The sequence below is a fragment of the Crinia signifera genome, chromosome 3, assembly GCF_055691185.1.
Source record: "Crinia signifera chromosome 3, ASM5569118v1, whole genome shotgun sequence".
NCBI classification, from domain to species: Eukaryota; Metazoa; Chordata; class Amphibia; order Anura; family Myobatrachidae; genus Crinia; species Crinia signifera.
The window spans coordinates 246476177-246503235 of NC_139219.1; the positions used below are offsets into that span (position 1 = coordinate 246476177).

Here is a 27059-nt window from a genome sequence, read left to right on the forward strand (position 1 = left end):
ACTAGAAACAAACAAGAGAAACAACATTTGTATAACATACTGTGCAGCATAAAATATTTCTGTTGTCTATTGTTTAAAGTTTTATTTGTTTAACCCCTTCAGTGGTAATTCTGACACTGTTCCGGGCTATAGGTGCCCATACACTGCCTGCGATGTCTCGTAGCAGTGTACGGACACCCGATACCCTGCGAGCTGCCGGGAACTTCCCGGCGGCAGGGACGCATGTGATCCGTTGTGACGAATCGCATGCGTCCCTGCTTCCCGCTCGCCTCAACGCCTGGAGGAACGGGTGGTCGGACAGTCTGCCAGTCCGACCACCTGGTCGGGTCCGATGCGCACGGGACAGCACATCGGACCCGACGGCATGTCGGGGAGAGGCAATTTGGTCCGATTTAACGGGCCGATTGGTCGCAATCGGACCAAATCGCCTCGATGTAAGGGGGGCCTTAAGTTTTAGTGCCCAAACTGGCAAGCCCAGAAAATTCTCGGAATTGCCGCTGCTTAGCTGCTGCAAGCTGCTTGGCTGTGCCTCCTCCTCCCCCCCCCCCTCCCCTGGCTGTTGTGTGACAGTCTGAGATGTGACTGTAACGTCACACCTGGTTGCAAGGGGCAGGGCCGGGCAGCGGCCCCGGGAGACAGCGTGGTGTTTTTTTTTTTTTCTTTAGGGTGCACTCCCCTCTAAAAAACTCACCCAGTGGGGAGCGCTCCCTATAAAGAAACCCACCACTGAAGGGGTTAAGGTAAGCTTTATTATTGTGTATATACACATACATATTATATATAGAAATTTGTATGTAGAGTTGAACAATTGCGAATACCGTACAATTTAGATTAACACAATCATAATTAAATAGAAAACATGCAAGTCCACTCATTGACAGCAATGCAAACTGTAAGCAGATTTAAATTTACATAAATTGAATATACAGTATTTAGATTAATGTTATGATCATGCACTTATTAAATTGTCCTTAACTGTTTGCAAATGTATAATTGAATATATTTTTTTAGGACAACTACAAATTCCAAAATTATTTTATAATGCCCTTTTTATCTATTAAGTCAAATTTCCTTTTTAAATTATGGTATTCGGTTGCCTTCATAGCAACATTAGGAATTTGACACAGATGCACTTATTTTTCTTTGTTACGATATCAATAATTGGCTGCTGACTGTGAAAAGAAATCTCTCAAAGATCCTAATGCCAGTGAACTGGCTCAATCCCCACCATGGAACAGAGATGTCATCCACATCTCCCAGCCACCAGGCAATGCTTTGTCAAGTTTCCCTGAACTGTAACTGACTATTGATTTGCATCTTGTGTTGAATACAAGTCTCAGCAGAGCACACGTTCGTATGCAACTTACAATTTGTTATTTTGGGACACTAAATTAGGCAGTTTGCTGTCAAAACCACAGGCTCATTTTGAGCAACTCAATATAGATTTCTCTATTTTTGGAATAATTCCCCTGGGGATCCCTTTGCCTAGTGTCATACACAAAATGCTGTCAAGTTACTGTGATCCTCTGAGACTTACCCCTACCACATTTTCCCGGGTATGGATCATTGGATAGACAGCAGCTAGGTCGACATGCAGGAATGTCGACATGACTGAACGTCAACATGGGTTAGGTCGACCGGGGTATTATGTTGACACAAGCATTAGGTCAACATGGGGAAGGTCGACAGTCAAAAGGTCAACATGGGTTTTTTCACCTTTTTTTTGTCCCGAATTTCGACACAGTTGACATGAACACTGAAACGTAGCACCGCATCCCCTCAGATGGTTCGCTATGCTTCGGGCACTTTTTTATTCTCCCACCCGCTCTAGTGGATGGTAGGGCATGAAATACCACCCGTCGGCTCAAAAAAAAGTGAATAACCCCATGTCGACATTTTGACTGTCGACCTTCCCCATGTCGACCTTCCTGCATGTCGACCTAATGCATCTAGACCTAGTGACCATATCCTGATTTCCCTGGCTCTTCATATAGCTTTTGCCTTTGTTATTTCTGGAGGCCAAGGATAAGTACCTCCAATGTGCAGTATTTATATACCAATGAGAGATACCATGATAGCTGTATGATATTATTTTGCCTTTTAATGCTTTTTGTCTTTACAAGTACAGTTCTCAAAGAAAGAAACAATTGTACAGTAGTTTAATATGTTCAGGCTGGTTATCAAATGAGACAAGGGGGGTATTCCATGCGGGGTCACAGATGTCGAGCTGGCTCGACAGCCATGACCCTGTCCCGTTCTCGGTCTGCTTGATCGAGAAATTACAGACGGGATTCAATGTCCTGCCTGCCGCGGGACGAGAAAGGGGTGTGGCCGCAAGAAGTGGCCGGGAATTGGCGAGCTGCGGCCGGGAGCTCATCAATTCTGACTTCTTGTGAAGTCGGGCTCTTTCTGCGAGATCCCCTGTTCAATGCTGTCAGGGAAGACAGCATTGAACAGGGCCCCGCAGCCATCTCCCCCGTCTGGAGATGGCTGCGGTAGATTGAATACCCCCCATACCTCTTGAAACATATCAAAGCCAGTTTCTTACTGGGTATTGTATGGTATATTTCTCTTCCTTTGGTTTATACATACTACACTATTGTTCCTTTATTTTGTCTCACATATGGAGAATATATATACAGGTTATGGAGTCTTCCATATCCAAAATGCTTGGGACCAGAGGTATTTTGGATATTGGATTCCTCCGTATGTTGGAATATTTGCAAACCATACTGAGATATCTTGGATATGATACCTAAGTCTAAACGCATGTATGTTTCATATGTACCTTATACACATAGGGGGTCCGCACGGACCAGAACATTCGCACGGGGATCGATGGTTGTCAGTATTCCATAGATTATTTTAATTCCTTTAAAATAATTTTATATTCTTCCACTGATAGGTGTATTAATACCAATGCACATACCAGTGTTACTTTTTATCAGTATCCAATTAACCTGCCAGTATGTTTTTTTGCTGTGTGAGAAAAAAAACAAAAAAACAACAGCATCCAGAAACAGCAAACACTACATATATAGGTGATGACTGGGAACTTACTGTCATTCAAGAACTCTGAACTCAGCTCACTCTAGGATTTCACTAGGACAAGGCCCTTATCCTTGAGAAGGGCACTTTTACATTTATTAAATACAACATTTTTATGTGAAGCTTTGTGTTGTGAACAGGGGGTACTAAAGTGTAGCATAATATTGCTTGTAGCATTTAAACTATTTGCCGTTTGACCAACACAAATGTCCCATCAATGCCCCTTGAGAACTTCCAAAAATGGCTTCCCATCAATGTCACGCTTACCACCCCACATGCACCTTCAATGAGTTTGATACCTGCACGAGGAGTGATCGCCAATCAGTCTGTCCCCAGCAAGATGAGAAATCCAAGCAGCTGTTAATGGCCTTACCTCATTGACGTCTGCTCTGCCATCAAGAGTCAGAGTGCAGCTGGGATTGCCTTAGCAGGGAAAGGCAAACCCAGAAACTAGAAGAAGCTGCACCAAAATTGCAACATCCAATTGCCGCTGACTCCAGAGTCCATCGGGTGTTCCACTCGACAACAGGAGAGCGGAGGGGACTCATCCGGGGGTCAGTGCGTCAGTTGCCAACAAGCCAATGTAGAAGGAGACAATCGTTAAGCAGGAGGTCAGTGGGGCGTCACAGATTAGGGAAGGGTACATTTTACCAATTTTAATTAAGCGAGGGTGCGTGCCTTGCAAAAGAATGCTACTGAGGAAGTAAGGCTAACCAGAATGCAACGATTGATTTTATTCAAATGTGTATTAAAATCTCCTTGCAAACCAGGACTGTCCCAGTATGATCCAAAATAATTGCAAGAAAATTCTTCAGGAACAGCTGCTATTTATTTTCGGTTAATCACAATCACTATAATTGCTGTCAAATGTATGCTAATTATCTTTTGAACATAATTTTGAATGTGATTATTTACCGCTGATGGTTTTGGTACATTTTGTTGACATCTAGTATGCAAACGCTGATGAAGTGCCGACATGTATGCAAGCAAGGATGAAAAAGTACTCAAAGGAGGGGCACACTCCTAATTAAAGCAGAAGTGTATAATTTTGTAACTTTAACGCACTTACATAGTCTGAACAATTGTTGATCCAATTAAATACTATACATATTATTAGGGTTTGTATTTGGTGTCAGATGACTCGCCATCAGTCGGGATCCTGACGGTCACTATACCAACATCGGAAAAATAACTGTTCAACTGCCTGACAGTTGCGATTTGGACCAACAGGGCTATTCTCCGTTATGGAGGTCCACAACCCCCAGTTGGTCGGAATCGCAACTGTAGGGCAGTGGAACAGTCGATATTCCGATGTTGGTATATTGACCTTCAAGATCCTGACTGTTGGCGAGTCATCCGACATCCAATACCAAGCCTAATAATATGTATAGTATCCTATAGAACTTTTGGTGAGTGAAGTTCTATACCAAAATACCAGCGTTCGGTAATCCAATGTCTGTATACTGACCATCGGAATCCCGACCATTGGCAAGTCATACCGTACCCTTGGTATTACTTAACCCCTTCCTGACAGAGCCAGTTTTTGCGTTCCTGACAGAGCCCTTTTTTTCAAATCTGACATGTATCACTTAAGTGGGGATAACTTTTTTTTGCTTTTACTTATCCCAGTGATTTTGAGATTGTTTTTTCGTGACACATTGTACTTCAAATTAGTGGTAAATTTGGGTCGATACAGTCTGTGTTTTTTTGCGAAAAATACCAAAATGTCGTAAAAAAATGGAAAATTTAGCAATTTGCAAAATGTAAAATTTTCTGCTAGTTAATAACTAACATAGACCATATGTCTACTTTATGTTTCCATCATTATTTCAACTTCCTTTTAATTTTTTTGGACACTAGGAGGCTTACAATATGAATAGCAAATTCTCAAATTTTCAAGAAAATTTCAAACACTGATTTTTTTAGGGACCAGTTCAGTTCTGATGTGACTTTGAGGGACTTGTATGTGAGACACCCCCATAAATGATACCATTTCAAAAACTGCACCCCTCACAGTATTCAAAACAGCATTTTGGAAGTTTGTTAACCCTTTAGGTGTTTCACAGGAATTAAAACAAAGTGTAGGTGAAATTTCAAAATTTCATTTTTTTTGCAGATTTGCAATTTTAATACATTTTTCTAAGGAACACAGTACATTTTACTAGAGAAATGTGACTAAAAATTGATTCCCCCAATTCTTTTGTTTTCATAAATATCCTATATGTGGCCCTAGTGTGCACGTTGACCAAACCACAGGCTTCATAATAGAAGGAGCACCTACTTGATTTTGGAGCCTCCTTTTTATGAGATTATTTTTTAGGCACCATGTAGGTTTCTAGGCACCATAAGATGCTAAAATTTAGGAACCTCCCCACAAGTGACACCATTTTGCAAACTACACCCCTCAGGGAATTCATCTAGGGGTATAGTGTACATTTCAAACCCCCAGGGGTTTCACCAATTGTGGTACAACTGGGCAGTGAAAATGAAAAATTAAATTTTTTACACAAAAATGCAGTTCTGGCTCAAAATTTTTCATTTTCAGAAGGTATGAAGGAGAAAAAGCACCCCAAAATCTGTGCCCCAATTTCTCCCGAGTACGGCAATGCCTCACATGTGACCAAAAAATACCATTTGGGTGCATGGCAGGACTCAGAAAGGAAGGAGTGATTTTTGGATTTTGCAGCTCAGATTCTGGTGGAATGTTGGTGGGTGCTATGTCGCATTAGCAAGACCCCCCAAGCACCAATACAGTGGAACCCCCCCACAAGTGACCCCATTTTGCAAACTACACCCCTCAGGGAATTCATCTAGGGGTATAGTGTACATTTCAAACCCCCAGGGGTTTCACCAATTTTGATACAACTGGGCAGTGAAAATGAAAAATTACATTTTTTTACACAAAAATGCAGTTCTGGCTCAAAATTTTTCATTTTCAGAAGGTATGAAGGAGAAAAAGCACCCCAGAATCTGTGCCCCAATTTCTCCCGAGTACGGCAATGCCTCACATGTGACCAAAAAATACCATTTGGGTGCATGGCAGGACTCAGAAGGGAAGGAGTGATTTTTGGATTTTGCTGCTCAGATTCTGGTGGAATTTTGGTGGGTGCTATGTCGCATTACCAAGACCCCCCAAGCACCAATACAGTGGAACCCCCCCACAAGTGACCCCATTTTGCAAACTACACCCCTCAGGGAATTCATCTAGGGGTATAGTGTACATTTCAAACCCCCAGGGGTTTCACCAATTTTGATACAACTGGGCAGTGAAAATGAAAAATTACATTTTTTTACACAAAAATGCAGTTCTGGCTCAAAATTTTTCATTTTCAGAAGGTATGAAGGAGAAAAAGCACCCCAAAATCTGTGCCCCAATTTCTCCCGAGTACGGCAATGCCTCATGTGTGACCAAAAAGTGGCAGGACTCAGAAGGGAAGGAGTGATATTTGGATTTTGCAGCAGAAATTCTGGTGGAATGTTGGTGGGTGCTATGTCGCATTAGCAAGACCCCCAAAGCACCAATACAGTGGAACCCCCCCACAAGTGACCCCATTTTGCAAACTACACCCCTCAGGGAATTCATCTAGGGGTATAGTGTACATTTCAAACCCCCAGGGGTTTCACCAATTGTGGTACAACTGGGCAGTGAAAATGAAAAATTACATTTTTTTACACAAAAATGCAGTTCTGGCTCAAAATTTTTCATTTTCAGAAGGTATGAAGGAGAAAAAGCACCCCAAAATATGTGCCCCAATTTCTCCCGAGTATGGCAATGCCTCATATGTGACCAAAAAATACCAGTTGGGTGCATGGCAGGACTCAGAAGGGAAGGAGTGATTTTTGGATTTTGCAGCTCAGATTCTGGTGGAATGTTGGTGGGTGCTATGTGGCATTAGCAAGACCCCCGAAGCACGGTGAAATGATGAACCTAATAATCCATAGATGTGTGGTATATTTTAAAACACTCCTTTATACATAGGCCGGGTTTGTCGGGGCAAGTTTCACAGTGGAAAATAGTTTCCTTTCTTATTCCCTTTTTATAGCAAACTTTGCACCTTTTTTGTGTCCTGCCCTTTCTTGCAGTGGAGGGGATTTCGTTCGGAAAATGCTGCCCTGGTACAATACGGGGGCCAGTACTAGAAGTACTGGGGCCCTCTGCCTGCTGGTTCCCAAATATTAGGCCCTTTATGACTTCCTCTTGAAAGTGCATAAATGTCCCCCTCTGGCCGGTAGAACGGAATAGCACGTAAGCGTTATACAGTGCCATCTGGATGATATACACAGCCAGCTTCTTGTACCAGATTTTTGTTTTCCGCAGGGCACTGTACGGCTTCAGTACCTGATCTGAAAGATCCACTCCGCCCATGTACCTATTGTAATCCAGGATACAATTAGGTTTTGAGGTGTGGGTACTGGTACCTCGTACAGGGACGGAGGTGGTACTGTCTCCGTGAATTGTTGTCAGTATAAGGACATCCCTCTTGTCCTTATATTTGACCAACAACATATTTTCGGTGCATATTCCCCTGCTTTCACCCCTTCTCATTACTTGGGCAATGTGCGTTTTTGGGAGGCCTCTTTGGTTCTTGCGCACAGTACCGCAAGCTGCTGTACCTCTTGAACCAAGGGCCTTAAACAGGGGGATGCTAGTGTAAAAGTTATCCACATAGAGGTGATAACCTTTATCCAGGAAGGGGTGCACTAAATCCCAGACAATTTTTCCACTAACACCTACGAGGGAGGGGGGGCATTCTGGCGGTTCAATTCTTGAATCCTTCCCTTCATATACCCTAAACCTGTGAGTGTACCCTGAGGTGCTTTCACACAGCTTATACATTTTTATGCCATACCTTGCCCTCTTACTGGGAAGGTACTGGCGGAATTTAACCCTTCCTTTAAAATGTATAAGGGACTCGTCTATGCAAATGAATTTATCTGGGATGTACATCTCTTCAAATTTGGCACTGAAATGATCAATGACCGGCCTGACTTTGAATAGCCGGTCAAAGGTGGGATCATCTCTGGGTGGGCACTGTGCATTATCGTTGTAATGCAAAAATTTAAGGATCGTCTCAAATCGAGCCCGGGGCATGGCCATACGGTAAAATGGGGTGCTGTACAGAACATCTGTACTCCAATATTGCCTAATTTCTGGCTTTTTTACTATGCCCATATGAAACACCAGACCCCAAAACGTCATCATCTCTACTGCATCTACAGGGGTCCACCTAGCAAATGATGACGTGGGGTTTTGAGCAATAAACTGCTGGGCATATAAATTAGTTTGGTCCACCATTAAATTTATAAAATCATCAGAGAAAAATAATTTGAAAAAGTCAATTTCTCTGAGACCTGTGGAATCAAATTGGATTCCTGGCATGGCCAAAAACTCAGGAACCTGGGGCTCAAAATTGTCTGGTGGTGGGGTCCATACGAGATCAATTATTGGGGGGGGGGGTCTCAGCTGCTCTACGGGGGCGTCTTTGAGGGGGTCCCTCATCACCAGAGGAGGAAGAGGAGCTTAAGACGAATCCTTCAAATTCCCCGCTTGCATCACTGGCTGTGTCAGAGTCAGAGGCAAGCATGGCATATGCCTCCTCCGCTGAATACATTCTTCTGGATGACTGGGATGACATTTGGGATGACATTTGGGATGCCATTTTTATTTTTGTGTTACTGGTAGTGAAATGTTTCAACACGTGTATAGTGTAGGGGGGGGTACAAACTTTATTTCAACCCGGGGGGTATGTAGTGTGTATGTAGTGCAGAAAAAAAAAAATAATTTATACAAAAAAAAAAAATTGAAGTGGTTAAAAAAAAAAAAAAAAAGGTCCTGCGCCAAAAATTGAGCACAGATGTTGGTCAGTAACGTCCGTCACTGAACAGCGCTCAAAGGCAACAGGAATTTGATAAAAAAAAAAAAAAATAGATCAACCCTGTGCCGAAAAAGCTGATCAGTGATGTACGTCACTGATCAGCGCACAGTGGCCACAGGACACCCACAAAATCACAGTGTGTGTAAAAAAAAAATTAAAAAAAGACCCCACAGCACCCACAAAAAAAAAAAAAGGTGATCAGTGATGCGACACTGATTACCAGTGAGGGGCAGCAGGTGCACAACCTTTGGTGCAACTGACAGTGCAACTGGCAGCAACTGACAGGTATATATATAAAAAAAAAAAACCTCTGCACCCCCAAAAAGTTGCTGATCACCTCAGATATAGTGATCAGCACAAAAGGCGGGGGCAGCAGACACAAAATTTAGCACTCTCTATCACTCTCTGTCACTATCTCTCTCTATCTCTCACTATCTATCACTCTATGACACTGCAGCAGCAGCACTGACAGGTATATATATATATAAAAAAAAACCTGCGCCCCCAAAAAGTTGCTGATCAGTTAATTTATACTGATCAGCACAAAAGGGGGGGCAGCAGTCAGTTATATAAAAACACAATCTGTCACTATCTCTCTATCTCTCTCTATCTCTCTCTCTCTATCTCTCTCTATCTCTCTATCTATAACTCTATTACACTGCAGCAGCACAAAATATAGCACTCTCTGTCACTAGGCCTCTCTATCTCTCTCTCTCTATCTCTCTATCTAATAACTCGCAGCAGCACAACACAGCACAACACAGCACAGGATGTCACAAGAAGAAGCAAGATCCAGGCAGTGATCAGGTAAGTATTTAGCAAGGTTCTGGTCAGTATATGGCGGCAGCTGGGCACGGTGACCGCACTGCACGCAATTCCAGACCGGAATGGCGTCTGCAGTGCAGTCACCGTTAGTTTAAACCCCCCTCCATGGCTGTGATTGGTCCGTCGGTCCGACGAACCAATCACGGCCTTTGGGGGCGGGCGGGGTGAGGTGGGGTGACACCAGTGTCACCCTTACACCCCGCGGTGATTGGTGCTGTACTTTACAGCACCAATTACCTCCGATCCCGTGTCACCGGCGAACGTTATTCGCCGGTGACACAGAAAACGCTGTGAATGGCTGTTCACACTGAACAGCCAATCACAGCGATCGCCGACGGGGGGGCGGCATCGCAGCCCCCCCTGGGCATGCAGGGACATGTCTGCTGTCAGGGACAGCAGACATCGTCCCTCTGTCACTGCGTCTCTAGACGCAGTGACAGTTTGAAGTCATGACGTATATATACGTCATGTGTCGGGAAGTACTTCCCGGCCATGACGTATATATACGTCAAATGTCGGGAAGGGGTTAAAGAAACATAAGAAATATATAGCTAGAGATTTTAAAAAATAAAATGAAAAAACTAACAAATTAGTGGGTGCTGGGATATCTGTAAAGGTGACGAAAGTGGCAGCATGATGCTGTGTAGGCAAACTATACAGTAAAAGTGTAGAGCGAGTGGGGGGTGTTGGGAGCCTGAAGCTTTCAGTCCGTTCCGGAAGAGTAGGCAAGTATGGCGTAGCAGTTAATGGGGTATGAGAGTTCTTAAGCAATGGCACAGTGAAGGAAGGTTGTGGCTACATCCGCTGACCATTAATTGACCCATGATGCATTGGACATTGCTGGTTAATTGATCCAGGATGCATTGAGCATTGCAGGACATTAAAAACCTAAAGGAATCCTGATGAAAGTGCAGCAAGAGTAAAAAGTTTAGGTGCCCTGTAGTGAACAGTGGTAGCTGAAGTTCATGGTGCAGAAGAGTGTACCCAGGTATGCACACTAGGAGACTCCCTAAAAATACTAATGCGTGTTTTGCTGGGGTATGTCATCATGGTAATAATGTAGGCAATGCATACAATATCTATCCCCAACACCTAAGTGTAACCCTAATGGTAATGTTGACAGTTTTGCTATGTTGACAAGGAATACATTTGGATAACTGGCAGTCAGAATACCCACACCGGCACAGCTAATTGGCTGCACACTGAGAGACTCTTCTGACCTATTGCATGAGGGCACATCTGTATTTAACTTTTTTTTCTGTTTGTGTGATATGCTGGTTTAAAAATGAGTGGTTTTGGTTAATTTCATCTCTATTTTGTATGTAAATGTCTGGTGAATGTTGTGCACCAGCTGCTCTAGTTCATCTTAAAGCTTATTGTTAGAGAGAGAGATCCATTTTTAAGGTCTGAATACTGTTAAACGTACTGAAAATATAATTGTAATATCTTTTTAATCTCATTTTCTTTATGTATTTCTTCTTGATGGGTAAGCTAGAACAATGTTGCCTTTCCCTCATCTTTTTTTAAATGCTCAGTCTTATTTTGCTAAATACATCATGAAAGCTTCTTCTCTTAATGTAGCAGCAGCATATGAACTTGCTTTCTCAACATGAACAAGTTGTAATGAACTTGGACAACCACAAGAGTGCACTGGCTGCTGCGCAGGTTAGAGGAAATCGAGCCCTTTCTCCGTTCCTTCTTTTCTGATCGCTCACAGTTGCTGCTCAGCTTGCATGTGGACTCGGCCTTGTCTAACCATTGGAGTCCTCGCTGCTGTCCCCTATTCTGTAGTAATAGGCGGATCTATGTATAGATAACACTAAACAAGCATGGAAAAATACAATATACACCTTGCTTTTATTTGACCACTCCGTTTTATATGCATGTGACTGTGGGAGAGGGTTAACCCTATATGTAAACTAACTGATCTTTGAGTGTGATGAATGTATTTGTGGTCACTTGACCAATGTAACATTGTCTTTACCTTAGTAGCATCATCTGAGAAAACATCCATGCTGGCTGGAGGAGGAGAAGATCAGCCTGCCACAATATAAGTTACAGTTGGCAAACTCCACGGACGTTGCCTAGCCTGTGGTCTTATTAAAAAACCTAATTTAACCTGGATTTAGCCACAGTGCAAGCATGTACAGAGATAACTCATTACTGCATTGTGCTATTATGTTATTGCTAATAAGAGTAAAATGTATTCCTCACATACAGTATTCAGTACTAATCTGTCCTAATCACTTGTCTTCTATTCTTCTGCTTAACACTGTTTACCAAGAGGAAGGAAATGTTAAAGGGATTATGGGACACTCTGGATTTGTTTTGCCCCTTTCTAGAGGTGTATGGAGAATTTTTTTTTTCCAAAACTTTACTGCTCAGCCATATGGTCTGAATGCTGCAAATCATCTTTTGTCGCCTCCTCACTCCGTGTCAGCGCTTAGTCTGCCAACATCTGAAGAAAATGTAACTTTCCCTGCATCAGGCATGACTTCTATAAATCCTAAACTAAGAAATCCCTTTGACAGCTGTTCCTTTGGTACTTTGCCTGAAAGTAAAATGTTCATCTGTGGGTCTGACGTATACTTTATAAATAGGGAAAAGAACACATGCTAATCCTTCAACTACCACCGTCCTCTTCCCAATGATGTGCAAATTGCTGACGTGGGGGGGATGTGTAAATATTACTGATTACCTTCACTGTGGGATATGTATGCGGAAATACACTACAAACCTGCTCTTTTTACTACTGTTTGTTTTTATTAGAAACAAGTAGAAGAATTTGTGCAACTTAAACATGCTTTGAATAAAGTGTCGAGTCTTCGGCAAGCAGAAGTTAGCACTCAAGCCACAGTGCCTAAAATCCGACCATCAGTTTTAACTATACAAGGACATTACAAACTTTTACCACAGGTAAGTGCTGCTGCATTACAATAAATACATTTCCAGAGGATTAAAACATTTGTTTATCTGAGAGCTATATTTTTTTGGTATTCACATGATTGGCTCACATCTTAAGGGGTGTACACATGGGGAGGCTAATGGACAATTTTAACTAAGCAATTTTGTCTAAGTAATGATAGTCTTTGATCTAGTCAAAATTGCCTTGCCTGCACAGTCAATCTATACTAAGCAATCTATGCTAGACAATTTTGACTAAGCAGGAGAAAAATAGGGAGATTTTAGCTAACCTTCTAGGAGAAGGTGTGTGTGTGTACACCCCTTTACCCTGGCATGCCCTGATTGACCAGATGTGTCCATTTCTGCCAAGTATCTCAGGCAGTATCAATAAATACTGCAGTGTGACTGAGCTTAAAAAAATCCTGTTTGCATGATTGTGTATATGCATCACTTGTTATATATGATACCTATATTTCCATGGTTTTTGAAAAGACACATCAACATAAAAAATGTAAATTCTACACATGAAAATGAAATTAAAATGCATTATTCAGTCACTCTGATGTTCCACTGCTACTTTGTTAACATTTCATTATTTCCTCCACATTCTATAATAGCTGTAGCCAAACATACAACATTTACTTTGACTGATTTGCTACTGCTATATAAGGAAACAAAGAAATAACAAAGCATGGCCTTCCAGTGATGCTTGCTTTGTCATTCTGGAGTTTTGTGTCTTGGAAACTGAGAAGGAAGCCTCTTTACTGAAGTTACGTACAAGTAATGATTCCCAGGATCACTCTCTCAGTGCTGACCCTCCCTGGCCACATCATTTTAGTCATAGCTCCGTGGGGACTTTTCTGTAAAATCCGTAAAAGCTGCTGATATTGTGGATGTATAGCATGGTAATGCAAAGCGGAGAGGCACCACCTTTTAACACAATTCTGTGACAAAATAGATCATTTATTTCACTTTGACACTGACTGATGTATTCTAATGTCCAAGTGACTTTATACAGTATATTCACCAAGTTAAGCTGGGTACACATATGTACAATTTCCTTTTTCTTGCGACCGTTCGATCGACCGAATACACGTTCGGCCGTCCAAAACATACGACCGTTCTGCGCGTACACATATGTACAATTTTACTTGCGACGTCCGATGTACTCCCGTCCAAACAATCGCAAGAAGAAGTATATGAGAGACCCTGTAACCCTTTGCCTGCTGTTTTAACTAATGTGTATATAATGTATATATGTTGAGCAGTGGCTCAACACTTTAGACGCATCCCTTTAAGACATTAATCAATGTTGAAGTTTTAATAGAGTGGGCTGGAAGCTCTTTTCAGGGCACCAGCTTCACACTATTAAAACTTCAACATTGATTAATGTCTTAAAGTGATGCGTCTAAAGTGTTGGGCAGTGAGGCATTATACACACATTAGTTAAAACAGCAGGCAAAGGGTTACAGGGTCTCTCATAATGCAGCATACCACCGTGCTTTGTCAAACTGTCAAGCATATCGATCGAAGGTGCGTACACACTTCACTTTTGTTCCGATATGGAGCCGTCCTGTCGGATGAAATATTAAGCAGCAAAGAACCTTCGACCGACCGACCGTGGACGGCCAAGAGCGTTTTTGGCCGTTTATCGGTCGCACAGCAGCAATTGGGACAGCGTACACACCTATACAATCGAACGGCCGTTTGCCCCCAGATTGGAAGAACGGCCCGACGATTGTATATATGTGTACCCAGCTTAATATGCAGACCCAATCTTATTGACCTATTCCAAAAACAATCTGTTGTGCTGTTTAAGGAATAAGTGATTTTGCATGAAGGGGTAGGCATGGGTAACAGGTTAGGGATTTATTGTGCGAAATACCTAGTACGCTGCATCCAACTCATTTCAAACAGTATCCATGGTATTCCCCATAATTTTGTTCCTGGAAAAACAGACTCCTTTCTTTTCTTAATGAGTACCTCAAGGTCCACTGACATTATTTCACACCAATATTCGCTGTGCACAAGCATCGGTGTTCTCTTGGGAAGTGCAATGATACAGAAGTACATTTAGGATTTTGGGGGCACTGAATGACTTGGTGGTAGTAGCAGAATAAATCATTTTCATTCTACAGTGTCATTATCAAGTTGTTATGCTAATAACATTTGTACTGATGGGATTATGTTCCTTCTTAACCCCTTCCCGACATTTGACGTACATGTACGTCATGGTCGGGAAGTACTTCCCGACATTTGACGTACATGTACGTCATGGCTTCTAACTGTCACTGCGTCTATAGACGCGGTGACAGTTAAGAGATGTCTGCTGTCCCTGACAGCAGACATCCCCCCTCGCCGCCCAGGGGGGGCAGGGGTGCCCCCCCCGGTCGGCGATCGCTGTGATCGGCTGTTTAAATCTGAACAGCCAATCACAGCGTTTCCTGTGTTACCGGCGGCTAAGCCGCTCGGTAACACAGAAAACGGTGGTGATCGGTGCAGCACCGATCACCACCGAGCGGCAGCACCCCCCTCCACCCACCCGGCACTCACCCGGCAGCAGGCTCACCCGGCTCCCCCAGCAGCAACAGCCTCAGCGCACGCAGCGCTTCCCCCCTCCCACCCCCCCCCGCAAGCTGCAGCAGCAGCAGTAAATAATAAAATGGGTTGTAATGAAATATATATATATATATATATATATATAAATATATATATATATATATATATGTATGTGTATATATATATACACATATATGTATGTGTATATATGTATATATATATATATATACACACATATATATGTATATATATATACACATATATATATGTGTATATATATATATGTGTATATATATATGTATGTATATGTATATATATATATGTATATATATATATATATATATATGTCCAGATAGACCGCACTCTCACCATCAAATCACAACAGCTGGGGTGTTCATCAGGAGGTATATATGTAAACCATATAGCCTCATAAATAGTCCAAGTATCCCTGCCACTTGCTGCAGGGAAGATGAACACTCTCCAAATATATTCAATGAATTAGTCCATCAGAAGTGGTGATATAATAAGACAATTTTATTCCAAAAGGGTATATTCAATCATCCTGCCCCGACGTTTCGGTCTCAACCAGACCTTTATCAAGGAGCGTTTTAGGATGTATCAAACAAGGAGCACATGGAGCTTCAACGTCAGCCCAGGAGCGGGGGTACAGCTGTAGCTGTACCCCCGCTCCTGGGCTGACGTTGAAGCTCCATGTGCTCCTTGTTTGATACATCCTAAAACGCTCCTTGATAAAGGTCTGGTTGAGACCGAAACGTCGGGGCAGGATGATTGAATATACCCTTTTGGAATAAAATTGTCTTATTATATCACCACTTCTGATGGACTAATTCATTGAATATATTTGGAGAGTGTTCATCTTCCCTGCAGCAAGTGGCAGGGATACTTGGACTATATATATATATATATATATATATATATATATATATATATATATATATATATATATATATATATATATATATATATATATATATATATATATATATATATATGCTTCCAGACAGATATTCCCGACATATGACGTATATATACGTCATGGTCGGGAGGTACTTCCCGACCGAAGACGTATATATACGTCATGGTTTTATAAACTGTCACCGCGTCTATAGACGCGGTGACAGTTTGGAGATGTCTGCTGTCCCTGACAGCAGACATCCCCCCTCGCGGCGATCGCTGCGATTGGCTGTTCAAATGTGAACAGCCAATTGCAGCGTTTTCTGTGTTACCGGCGGCTAAGCCGCTCGGTAACACAGTGATCGGTGGTGACCGGTGCTGTTAAGTACAGCACCGATCACCACCGATCGCCAGCCCCCCCCCCCCCCTCCCACCCGGCAGCCCCCCTCCCTCCCACCCACCCGGCTGCCGCAGCGCCAGCACCCCTCCCAACCCCCCACCAGCCGCAGCGCCAGCCCCCCTCCCAAAGCTGGTGACCAAAATGGGGTCACATGTGGGGGGGTTCCACTGTATTGGTGCTTCGGGGGTCTTGCTAATGCGACATAGCACCCACCATTCATTCCACCACCAAAAATCACTCCTTCCCTTCTGAGTCCTGCCATGCACCCAAATGGTATTTTTGGGTCACATATGAGGCATTGCCGTACTGGGGAGAAATTGGGGCACAGATTTTGGGGTGCTTTGTCTCCTTCATTCCTTGCCAAAAAAAAAAAATTTGAGCCAGAACTGCATTTTTGTGTAAAAAATTACATTTTTTTACACAAAAATGCAGATCTGGCTCAAAATTTTTCATTTTCACAAGGAATGAAGGAGACAAAGCACCCCAAAATCTGTGCCCCAATTTCTCCCGAGTATGGCAATGCCTCACATGTGACCAAAAAATACCAGTTGGGTGCATGGCAGGACTCAGAAGGGAAGGAGTGATTTTTGGATTTTGCAGCACAGATTCTGGTTGAATGACCCCTGAAGCACCCATACAGTGGAACCCCCCCACAAGTGACCCCATTTTGCAAACTACACCCTTTAGGGAATTCATCAGGGGGTATAGTGTACATTTCAAACCCCCAGGGGTTTCACCAATTTTGATACAACTGAGCTGTGAAAATGAAAAATTAAATTTTTTCATTTTCACAGCCCAGTTGTATCAAAATTGGTGAAACCCCTGGGGGTTTGAAATGTACACTATACCCCTAAATGAATTCCCTGAAGGGTGTAGTTTGCAAAATGGGGTGACTTGTGGGGGAGGTTCCTAACTTTTAGCACTTATGGTGCCTAGAAACCTACATGGTGCCTAAAAAAAAATCTCATAAAAAGGAGGCTCCAAAATCAAGTAGGTGCTCCTTCTATTATGAAGCCTGTGGTTTGGTCAACGTGCACACTAGGGCCACATATAGGATATTTATGAAAACAAAAGAATTGGGGGAATCAATTTTTAGTCACATTTCTCTAGTAAAATCTACTGTGTTCGTTAGAAAAATGTATTAAAATTGAAACTCTGCAAAAAAAAAAGAAATTTTGAAATTTCACCTACACTTTGTTTTAATTCCTGTGAAACACCTAAAGGGTTAACAAACTTCCAAAATGCTGTTTTGAATACTGTGAGGGGTGCAGTTTTTGAAATGGCATCATTTATGGGGGTGTCTCACATACAAGTCCCTCAAAGTCACATCAGAACTGAACTGGTCCCTAAAAAAATCAGTGTTTGAAATTTTCTTGAAAATTTGAGAATTTGCTATTCATATTTGAAGCCTCCTAGTGTCCAAAAAAATGAAAAGGAGGTTGAAATAATGATTGCAACATAAAGTAGACATATGGTCTTTGTTAGTTATTAACTATTTTGAGTGGTATGTTTATTTGTCTCACAAGCAGAAAATGTGACATTTTGCAAATTGCAAAATTTTCCATTTTTTCACGACATTTTGGTATTTTTCACAAAAAAACACAGACTGTATCGACCCAAATTTACCACTAACTTGAAGTACAATGTGTCATGAGAAAACAATCTCAAAATCACTGGGATAAGTAAAAGCAAAAAAAAGTTATCCCCACTTAAGTGAAACATGTCAGATTTGAAAAAAATGTCTCTGTCAGGAACGCAAAAACTGGCTCTGTCAGGAAGGGGTTAATATGTAGACATACACCACAACAAAACCCAATGTTTATTATTCTATTTTTAACACTTCACATGCCACTAGCTTGGTGCCCACTGCCCAGGGGCATTGGGGACAGCCCTGGGCTTCAGCCAAGGCTGACCAGCCACAGGTTGATGGTTTGGCTGGGGGACATTGTATAAAACGTGTCCGACCTTCGTAATTTACCCCAGAGACTCCGTTGCAAGTGTCCTATGAAATCCATCAGCACAGTCTCCGTGTGTTCTAGTCGCATCACTTTGCAACGAAGATGCATTTTCAGCAAAAAACACCCAAAGCTAGAAGGTTCTCACTCGACCTGGCGTGCCAGGAAGAGCTGTTTGGCATGACTGCAGCAAAGATGTCTGAGAACACATTAACAAGCAACATAATACATCTGGTATATAAATGTGCATGTGGTAGATGCAGTTTTGTTGAAGTAATGGATTCAGTGTCACCAAGAATATTTTTTATAAAGTGACAATTTACCAAAAACATTGTAATATTGTTACATATTTGTGTTCTACAAGAACTTACACCAGTTCTATCAAAGCTCATTTGCAGTTAGTTAGTAAATTACACAAAAGTATAGTCACTAACTGGCTATTTTGCCATGATATGTAAAATGCTGTGTATTAACTTTAAAAAATGTACACTCTAAATCCTGTGGTAAAATTATCAAAAATCATCCATTATACAAATTGCTGTTTAGTAACTATACCTCTTACTGTACAAATACGTACAACACAGCAGTTTGTGGAACTAAAAACGCTTTTATTGTCCGGTGCAAGCACAAAAATGCTACCTGGTTTTTACGGTATCGTAGGTTACTCCTTTCTGTATGTATTAAGCATCAAATTCAGTGTGTCAGCTGAAGTTTTAAATCTCTAACATTGTAAATGAAATGTTAGATAACACTAATCTGAATCTGTTTAGCATGGTATTAGACAGATCTGAGCATATTTCCTGCTAATGAGTGTGTGTGGGGCTTATATTCTGCAGACAAACATTCAGGCACAGCAAGAGCCTGAGCATGAAGGTACAGTCACGCAGAGCAAGGCTGCTAATGAAAAGGATGAACATCAGGAGACAGAGAGGACAGATCTTCATAAAGCAGATGAGGACACTGGTCCACAGCAGGAAGCTGGGCCAGTCACAGAGCATCCTGTGGAGGTAGAAGAGGAAAACAAAAAAGAGTTGGAGGAGGAAGAGATGGAGCAGGCGGGAAAGCCGGAGCGCCTAGTGGAAGAGCAGGATCAAGTGCAAGAGGAACAAGAGCAGCTAAGACAGTCAGAACACGATCAGGGGCCTGAAGGAAATGAAGAAGAGGAGGATGAAGAGACCAACATGATGCAAGAACAGGAACATGCTGAGGTGAGGCAGTTCTGTTCGAGTCCTAGTCGCATCTACTTTCAGAGAGACACACGGAAATATCCGAATGCCCACACAGAAATAATAGTATCACTATACTTGTGTAGTTTGAAAAAATGGGGAAAGGGGGAGGGGATGGGGGCCAGGTGCACAGGACTAATTTGCTAGCAGGTAAGAAGGTTAAACTCCAGTCAACATGTGAGTGAGTAAATTATGTTATAATCTCGTTGTGGAGGTGCTCCCGGGGAGTATGGTAAGTACAATTGGAAACGGGTTGATATTCAAGGGAGAATATCAGGAAAGAAACTCCCGGGTGGGGCACTGCCTTCTATAATATAAACGTATCAGTCTAAAATATCAACTTTATTAATACTAAAATTGATCCTGTTAATGGATCAAGAGACGAACATGAGACGAGGACATACAGATAACATGAATAGAAAAAATTGAGAAAAGATCGTGAAAATATGATATCTGGGTCTGAAAATGGGCTAAATGCCTCTGTTCAATATGGCTGTAATATCAGCGTATTCCTGTAAAGGATTATTTCAGACTAAGCACGTCTTCAATTAACCATATTGGTTATCATAAGCACATATCTAATAAATGCGTAACAAATGGCACACTGTCTGGCATTACAACTTATTGTTATCTTAATTACTTTCTAATGGTCGAAAACTGTGTATAATCTCACTCTAATTGGACTGCAAGATCCAAGAGAAATTGAGAAATGTGGTGAAGTACCTGGGTTGAAAATGCTCGCCTAGTGGCTGCTGCCTGTGCATATGATGGCAACCGGACAACTGCACAGTTGAGCGGACTCTGCGAGCGTCACAGGTACAGGAGTTAAGACAAAAAGGAGGTTTCTGCTGTCTCCAGGGGTGACCAACCTGGCCCTGTTATACAGTGACAGCGCAGAGTCAGGTAATGGGTCCCCTGGGGATGAGAGAACCCCGACTATGGGAGATGCCAGAAAAGAAGAGCAATTTCACTTTAATCCCAGGTATACGCTACTGTCCAGTGTGTACGCATGTAGACGTAGTGAACAATGGTTGAGCGGTATATCTGGGTAGTGAATTGCAGAAGGAAGCACAGGGTGCACTCTGGTATTGTTCCTAGTGGGTCGCTGCTATACCGTGCAAAGGTAGTAAAAAAGGAGGAGATTTCAGAAAATGCACAATCTGTACTTCACATAAGACTGAATATCTTGCTCTAATTGGCCGCAAGCCCAAGAAAGAAATGGGCTAACAAAAATTTTATACAACTCCCAGTCAGATGGATATCTATGATAGAATATACACAATGGTTTAGAATGCAGTCCTGGTCTGTAGTCTTGTGTCGGCACACACTATGTGTCGACCTTACCCAAATACACTATATTCAATGTTGAAATTTTTGATGAATGGAGGGAACAAGTCCCACGTATGTGACAGGGTGAGAATATATATGAAGGAAAGAATCCCCTATAAATACGGAGTCACACTTTAAAACCTTAAGTCAATCAATACATTCAAATATAGCATAAACTGGTATAGGCAGGGTGACAGGGTGGGGTAATTGGAGAGAGAAATCCTCCATGCAATACAGGTTCACAATTTAGTGCATGCAACTCCCAGTCAGATGGATATCTATGGTGGAATATACACTATGGTTTAGAGTGCAGTCCTGGTCTGTAGTCTTGTGTCGGCACACACTATGTGTCGACCTTACCCAAATACACTATATTCAATGTTGAAAATTTTTGATGAGTGGAGGGAACAAGTCCCACGTATGTGACAGGGTGAAAATATATATGAAGGAAAAAATATATATAAAGGAAAAAATCCCCTATAAATACGGAGTCACACTTTAAAACCTAAGGTCAATCAATACATTCAAATATAGCATCAACTGGTATAGGCAGGGTGGGGTAATTGGAGAGAGAAATCCTCCATGCAATACAGGTTCACAATTTAGTGCATACAACTCCCAATCAGATGGATATCTATGATGGAATATACACAATGGTTTAGATTGCAGTCCTGGTCTGTAGTCTTGTGTCGGCACACACTATGTGTCGACCTTACCCAAATACACTATTTTCAATGTTGAAATTTTTTTAAATGGAGGGAACAAGTCCCACGTGTGTGACAGGGTGAAAATATATATATGAAGGAAAGAATCCCCTATAAATACGGAGTCACACTTTAGAACCTAAGGTCAATCAATACATTTAAATATAGCATCAGCTGGTATAGGCAGGGTGACAGGGTGTGGTAATTGGAGAGAGAAATCCTCCATGCAATACAGGTTCACAATTTAGTGCATACAACTCCCAGTCAGATGGATATCTATGATGGAATATACACAATAGTTTAGAATGAAGTCCTGGTCTGTAGTCTTGTGTCGGCACACACTATGTGTCGACCTTACCCAAATACACTATGTTCAATGTTGACATTTTTTAAATGGAGGGAACAAGTCCCACGTATGTGACAGGGTGAAAATATATATGAAGGAAAGAATCCCCTATAAATACGGAGTCACACTTTAAAACCTAAGGTAGATCAATACATTTAAATATGGCATCAACTGGTATAGGCAGGGTGACAGGGTGAGGTAATTGCAGAAAGAAATCCTCCATGCAATACGGGTTCACAATTTAGTGCCTAGGTGAATCAACATGTGATATCAATAAATATAGGTAGGGGGTTGTATTGCCATAACCCTGTAATTCCAACCATTAAAAAGCAGATAATGACAGTATTGCCCTGAGGGCTGTTGGTAACTCACGGACACCGGTTCCCGGGTGCAGCGCTGGGAATATCGCGCTGTCAGGGCAGTAGTAGTAGCCAAGTAGATATGTGTGAAGCGTGCAGGGTCCCGCTTGTACACAGCGGGGTCCTAGGACACCGAGACGTACGTTTCACGTAGGAAGCTTTCTCAATCGGTGTGATTGAGAAAGCTTCCTACGTGAAACGTACGTCTCGGTGTCCTAGGACCCCGCTGTGTACAAGCGGGACCCTGCACGCTTCACACATATCTACTTGGCTACTACTACTGCCCTGACAGCGCGATATTCCCAGCGCTGCACCCGGGAACCGGTGTCCGTGAGTTACCAACAGCCCTCAGGGCAATACTGTCATTATCTGCTTTTTAATGGTTGGAATTACAGGGTTATGGCAATACAACCCCCTACCTATATTTATTGATATCACATGTTGATTCACCTAGGCACTAAATTGTGAACCCGTATTGCATGGAGGATTTCTTTCTGCAATTACCTCACCCTGTCACCCTGCCTATACCAGTTGATGCCATATTTAAATGTATTGATCTACCTTAGGTTTTAAAGTGTGACTCCGTATTTATAGGGGATTCTTTCCTTCATATATATTTTCACCCTGTCACATACGTGGGACTTGTTCCCTCCATTTAAAAAATGTCAACATTGAACATAGTGTATTTGGGTAAGGTCGACACATAGTGTGTGCCGACACAAGACTACAGACCAGGACTTCATTCTAAACTATTGTGTATATTCCATCATAGATATCCATCTGACTGGGAGTTGTATGCACTAAATTGTGAACCTGTATTGCATGGAGGATTTCTCTCTCCAATTACCACACCCTGTCACCCTGCCTATACCAGCTGATGCTATATTTAAATGTATTGATTGACCTTAGGTTCTAAAGTGTGACTCCGTATTTATAGGGGATTCTTTCCTTCATATATATATTTTCACCCTGTCACACACGTGGGACTTGTTCCCTCCATTTAAAAAAATTTCAACATTGAAAATAGTGTATTTGGGTAAGGTCGACACATAGTGTGTGCCGACACAAGACTACAGACCAGGACTGCAATCTAAACCATTGTGTATATTCCATCATAGATATCCATCTGATTGGGAGTTGTATGCACTAAATTGTGAACCTGTATTGCATGGAGGATTTCTCTCTCCAATTACCCCACCCTGCCTATACCAGTTGATGCTATATTTGAATGTATTGATTGACCTTAGGTTTTAAAGTGTGACTCCGTATTTATAGGGGATTTTTTCCTTTATATATATTTTTTCCTTCATATATATTTTCACCCTGTCACATACGTGGGACTTGTTCCCTCCACTCATCAAAAATTTTCAACATTGAATATAGTGTATTTGGGTAAGGTCGACACATAGTGTGTGCCGACACAAGACTACAGACCAGGACTGCACTCTAAACCATAGTGTATATTCCACCATAGATATCCATCTGACTGGGAGTTGCATGCACTAAATTGTGAACCTGTATTGCATGGAGGATTTCTCTCTCCAATTACCCCACCCTGTCACCCTGCCTATACCAGTTTATGCTATATTTGAATGTATTGATTGACTTAAGGTTTTAAAGTGTGACTCCGTATTTATAGGGGATTCTTTCCTTCATATATATTCTCACCCTGTCACATACGTGGGACTTGTTCCCTCCATTCATCAAAAATTTCAACATTGAATATAGTGTATTTGGGTAAGGTCGACACATAGTGTGTGCCGACACAAGACTACAGACCAGGACTGCATTCTAAACCATTGTGTATATTCTATCATAGATATCCATCTGACTGGGAGTTGTATAAAATTTTTGTTAGCCCATTTCTTTCTTGGGCTTGCGGCCAATTAGAGCAAGATATTCAGTCTTATGTGAAGTACAGATTGTGCATTTTCTGAAATCTCCTCCTTTTTTACTACCTTTGCACGGTATAGCAGCGACCCACTAGGAACAATACCAGAGTGCACCCTGTGCTTCCTTCTGCAATTCACTACCCAGATATACCGCTCAACCATTGTTCACTACGTCTACATGCGTACACACTGGACAGTAGCGTATACCTGGGATTAAAGTGAAATTGCTCTTCTTTTCTGGCATCTCCCATAGTCGGGGTTCTCTCATCCCCAGGGGACCCATTACCTGACTCTGCGCTGTCACTGTATAACAGGGCCAGGTTGGTCACCCCTGGAGACAGCAGAAACCTCCTTTTTGTCTTAACTCCTGTACCTGTGACGCTCGCAGAGTCCGCTCAACTGTGCAGTTGTCCGGTTGCCATCATATGCACAGGCAGCAGCCACTAGGCGAGCATTTTCAACCCAGGTACTTCACCACATTTCTCAATTTCTCTTGGATCTTGCAGTCCAATTAGAGTGAGATTATACACAGTTTTCGACCATTAGAAAGTAATTAAGATAACAATAAGTTGTAATGCCAGACAGTGTGCCATTTGTTACGCATTTATTAGATATGTGCTTATGATAACCAATATGGTTAATTGAAGACGTGCTTAGTCTGAAATAATCCTTTACAGGAATACGCTGATATTACAGCCATATTGAACAGAGGCATTTAGCCCATTTTCAGACCCAGATATCATATTTTCACGATCTTTTCTCAATTTTTTCTATTCATGTTATCTGTATGTCCTCGTCTCATGTTCGTCTCTTGATCCATTAACAGGATCAATTTTAGTATTAATAAAGTTGATATTTTAGACTGATACGTTTATATTATAGAAGGCAGTGCCCCACCCGGGAGTTTCTTTCCTGATATTCTCCCTTGAATATCAACCCGTTTCCAATTGTACTTGTGTAGTTTCACAGCGCTACCTCCCTGCACATTGTATGCAAATTGCATGCGATATTTGCACGCGATTTGCATACGATTCAATCCGCGATGCAATTTAGCACACCCCCACTATCCACGTCAGCCTGAAGCGTGGCGAGCGCAGTGTGTGCCGCGAGGGGATTCGGTACGCATACTCATGACCTGTTCATACCCCCACTATCCTCGACGGCGTGGAGTTGATTTTATAAAGTGTGGCGAGCGCAGCGAGGCGAGCGTCTGCTTAAAACGAGCCCACTCTTTATAAAATCAACTCTGCGCCGACACGCTTTGGGCTGTCGTGGATAGTGGGGGTGTGCTAAATCGCATCGCAGATCACATCATATGCAAATCGCATGCAAATATCACATGCAATTTGCATATGATGCGATCTGCAGGGAAGTGGCGCTGTGAAACGACACAAGTACCGTGTAATGAACAAATGTTCATGGTGGCTATTTGTTACATTTGGCTAACAGTAATACATCCCTTTTGTGGATGACTTTGCACACAGGTCCAGAATGTTATGAGTGAGGTTAGGAAGAAGAAGACACTTACTTGGTGACCATTAGATTGGTTTGGAAGTACAGCGACATGAAATAATAGTGAAACAGTGAGAGAAATGCATGAAGGTATAATATTAGTGAGTCCTAATTTCACTTTATTGGTAGTTATCCTATTTATACAAATAAATAATAATATATAGGTGGTCTAATATTAAATCCATAGTATAGAATCCTATCATTTATGGTTTCTTGTGTTATATGCAGATTTCCAAAATACAAATCCCCATGTCATGAATACTGAATCAAAAAATACATACAGTAGAATAATACTGAAGTCTTCCCTGATTGAAATGTTTTCATATAGTATGTCTATAGCTGGCAAAGGAGATCAGATATTCTCGTTTTTCAGTTCTGTATGATTCTAGGAGTAAATTTACTTAGATCGAATGGGCACGAATGCAAATACAGCTGGTAAATTAGCAAGCTCAGCTGAAATAGAAAACAAATTGAATAATTTAAAAAAAAGGTGTGGGGTCGTCCCCCCAGGAGCATTACCAGCCCTGGGCTCATTGAAGAGATCAAATGGGGTTTCCCTGTATTTCTATAACCAGCACCAGGCTTTTGGCCCAGTCCTGGTTCCCAAAATAGGGGGGACACAATAAGCAGGGGTCCCCTGTATTTCTGAAACCAGCACTGGGCTCAAACAGCCATCAGGGTAATGCCACAGCTGGGGGACACTAATACCCCTTTTTCACTATCAAATATAACCTGGGATTTTGTGCAGGAGAGCGCCAAAAAACAGGTTTGCAGGCAATGTGTGACGACCTGGGATATTCCAAACAGACAAATGTTCTGGGTTGAACTCGGGTTGAAGCCGGATCCCGCCTTCGGTGATGGTATTGTGTGTGTTTGTGTGTGTGTGCGCGCGCGCGCGTGTGACCTCACAAACAGTATTTGTGTTGCAGAGGTGTATTTTTCTATTTTTGGAAAATACCTTTCTGTAACTTCTGTGTTTGTAGAAGTACTAGTAGGCTACTATGATTACTAGTGAAATGAGTGGTATGGGGGGGACATAGCCTGCACCTACTCTTAATAGACCTGCAGAGCATTGCATTATTTGATGGGTGGGGCCTAATAATAAGAGGCTGGCCATACTTAGATTAGTGATCAGCTGCATCAAAAGAAATGTGAGAAGCTATGGTTTTACTTAGTTACATAGTAGTTAAGGCCAAATAAAGATGTGCG

The 27059-nt window shown here is 42.0% G+C and overlaps 1 protein-coding gene across 2 annotated transcripts in view; it reads left to right on the plus strand.

The window, feature by feature from the left end:
- GOLIM4 (golgi integral membrane protein 4) overlaps window positions 1–27059 on the plus strand; it is a 79388-nt gene that overhangs the window by 33925 nt on the left and 18404 nt on the right. Inside the window, exons 7-9 of one of the 2 annotated variants that reach the window (XM_083177817.1) lie at window positions 11331–11414; window positions 12519–12665; window positions 19319–19690. In XM_083177817.1, the coding sequence (XP_083033943.1) occupies window positions 11331–11414; window positions 12519–12665; window positions 19319–19690 (603 nt within the window). The remainder of the gene's footprint in view (window positions 1–11330; window positions 11415–12518; window positions 12666–19318; window positions 19691–27059) is intronic. The other variant, XM_083177818.1, reaches the window with a different exon arrangement.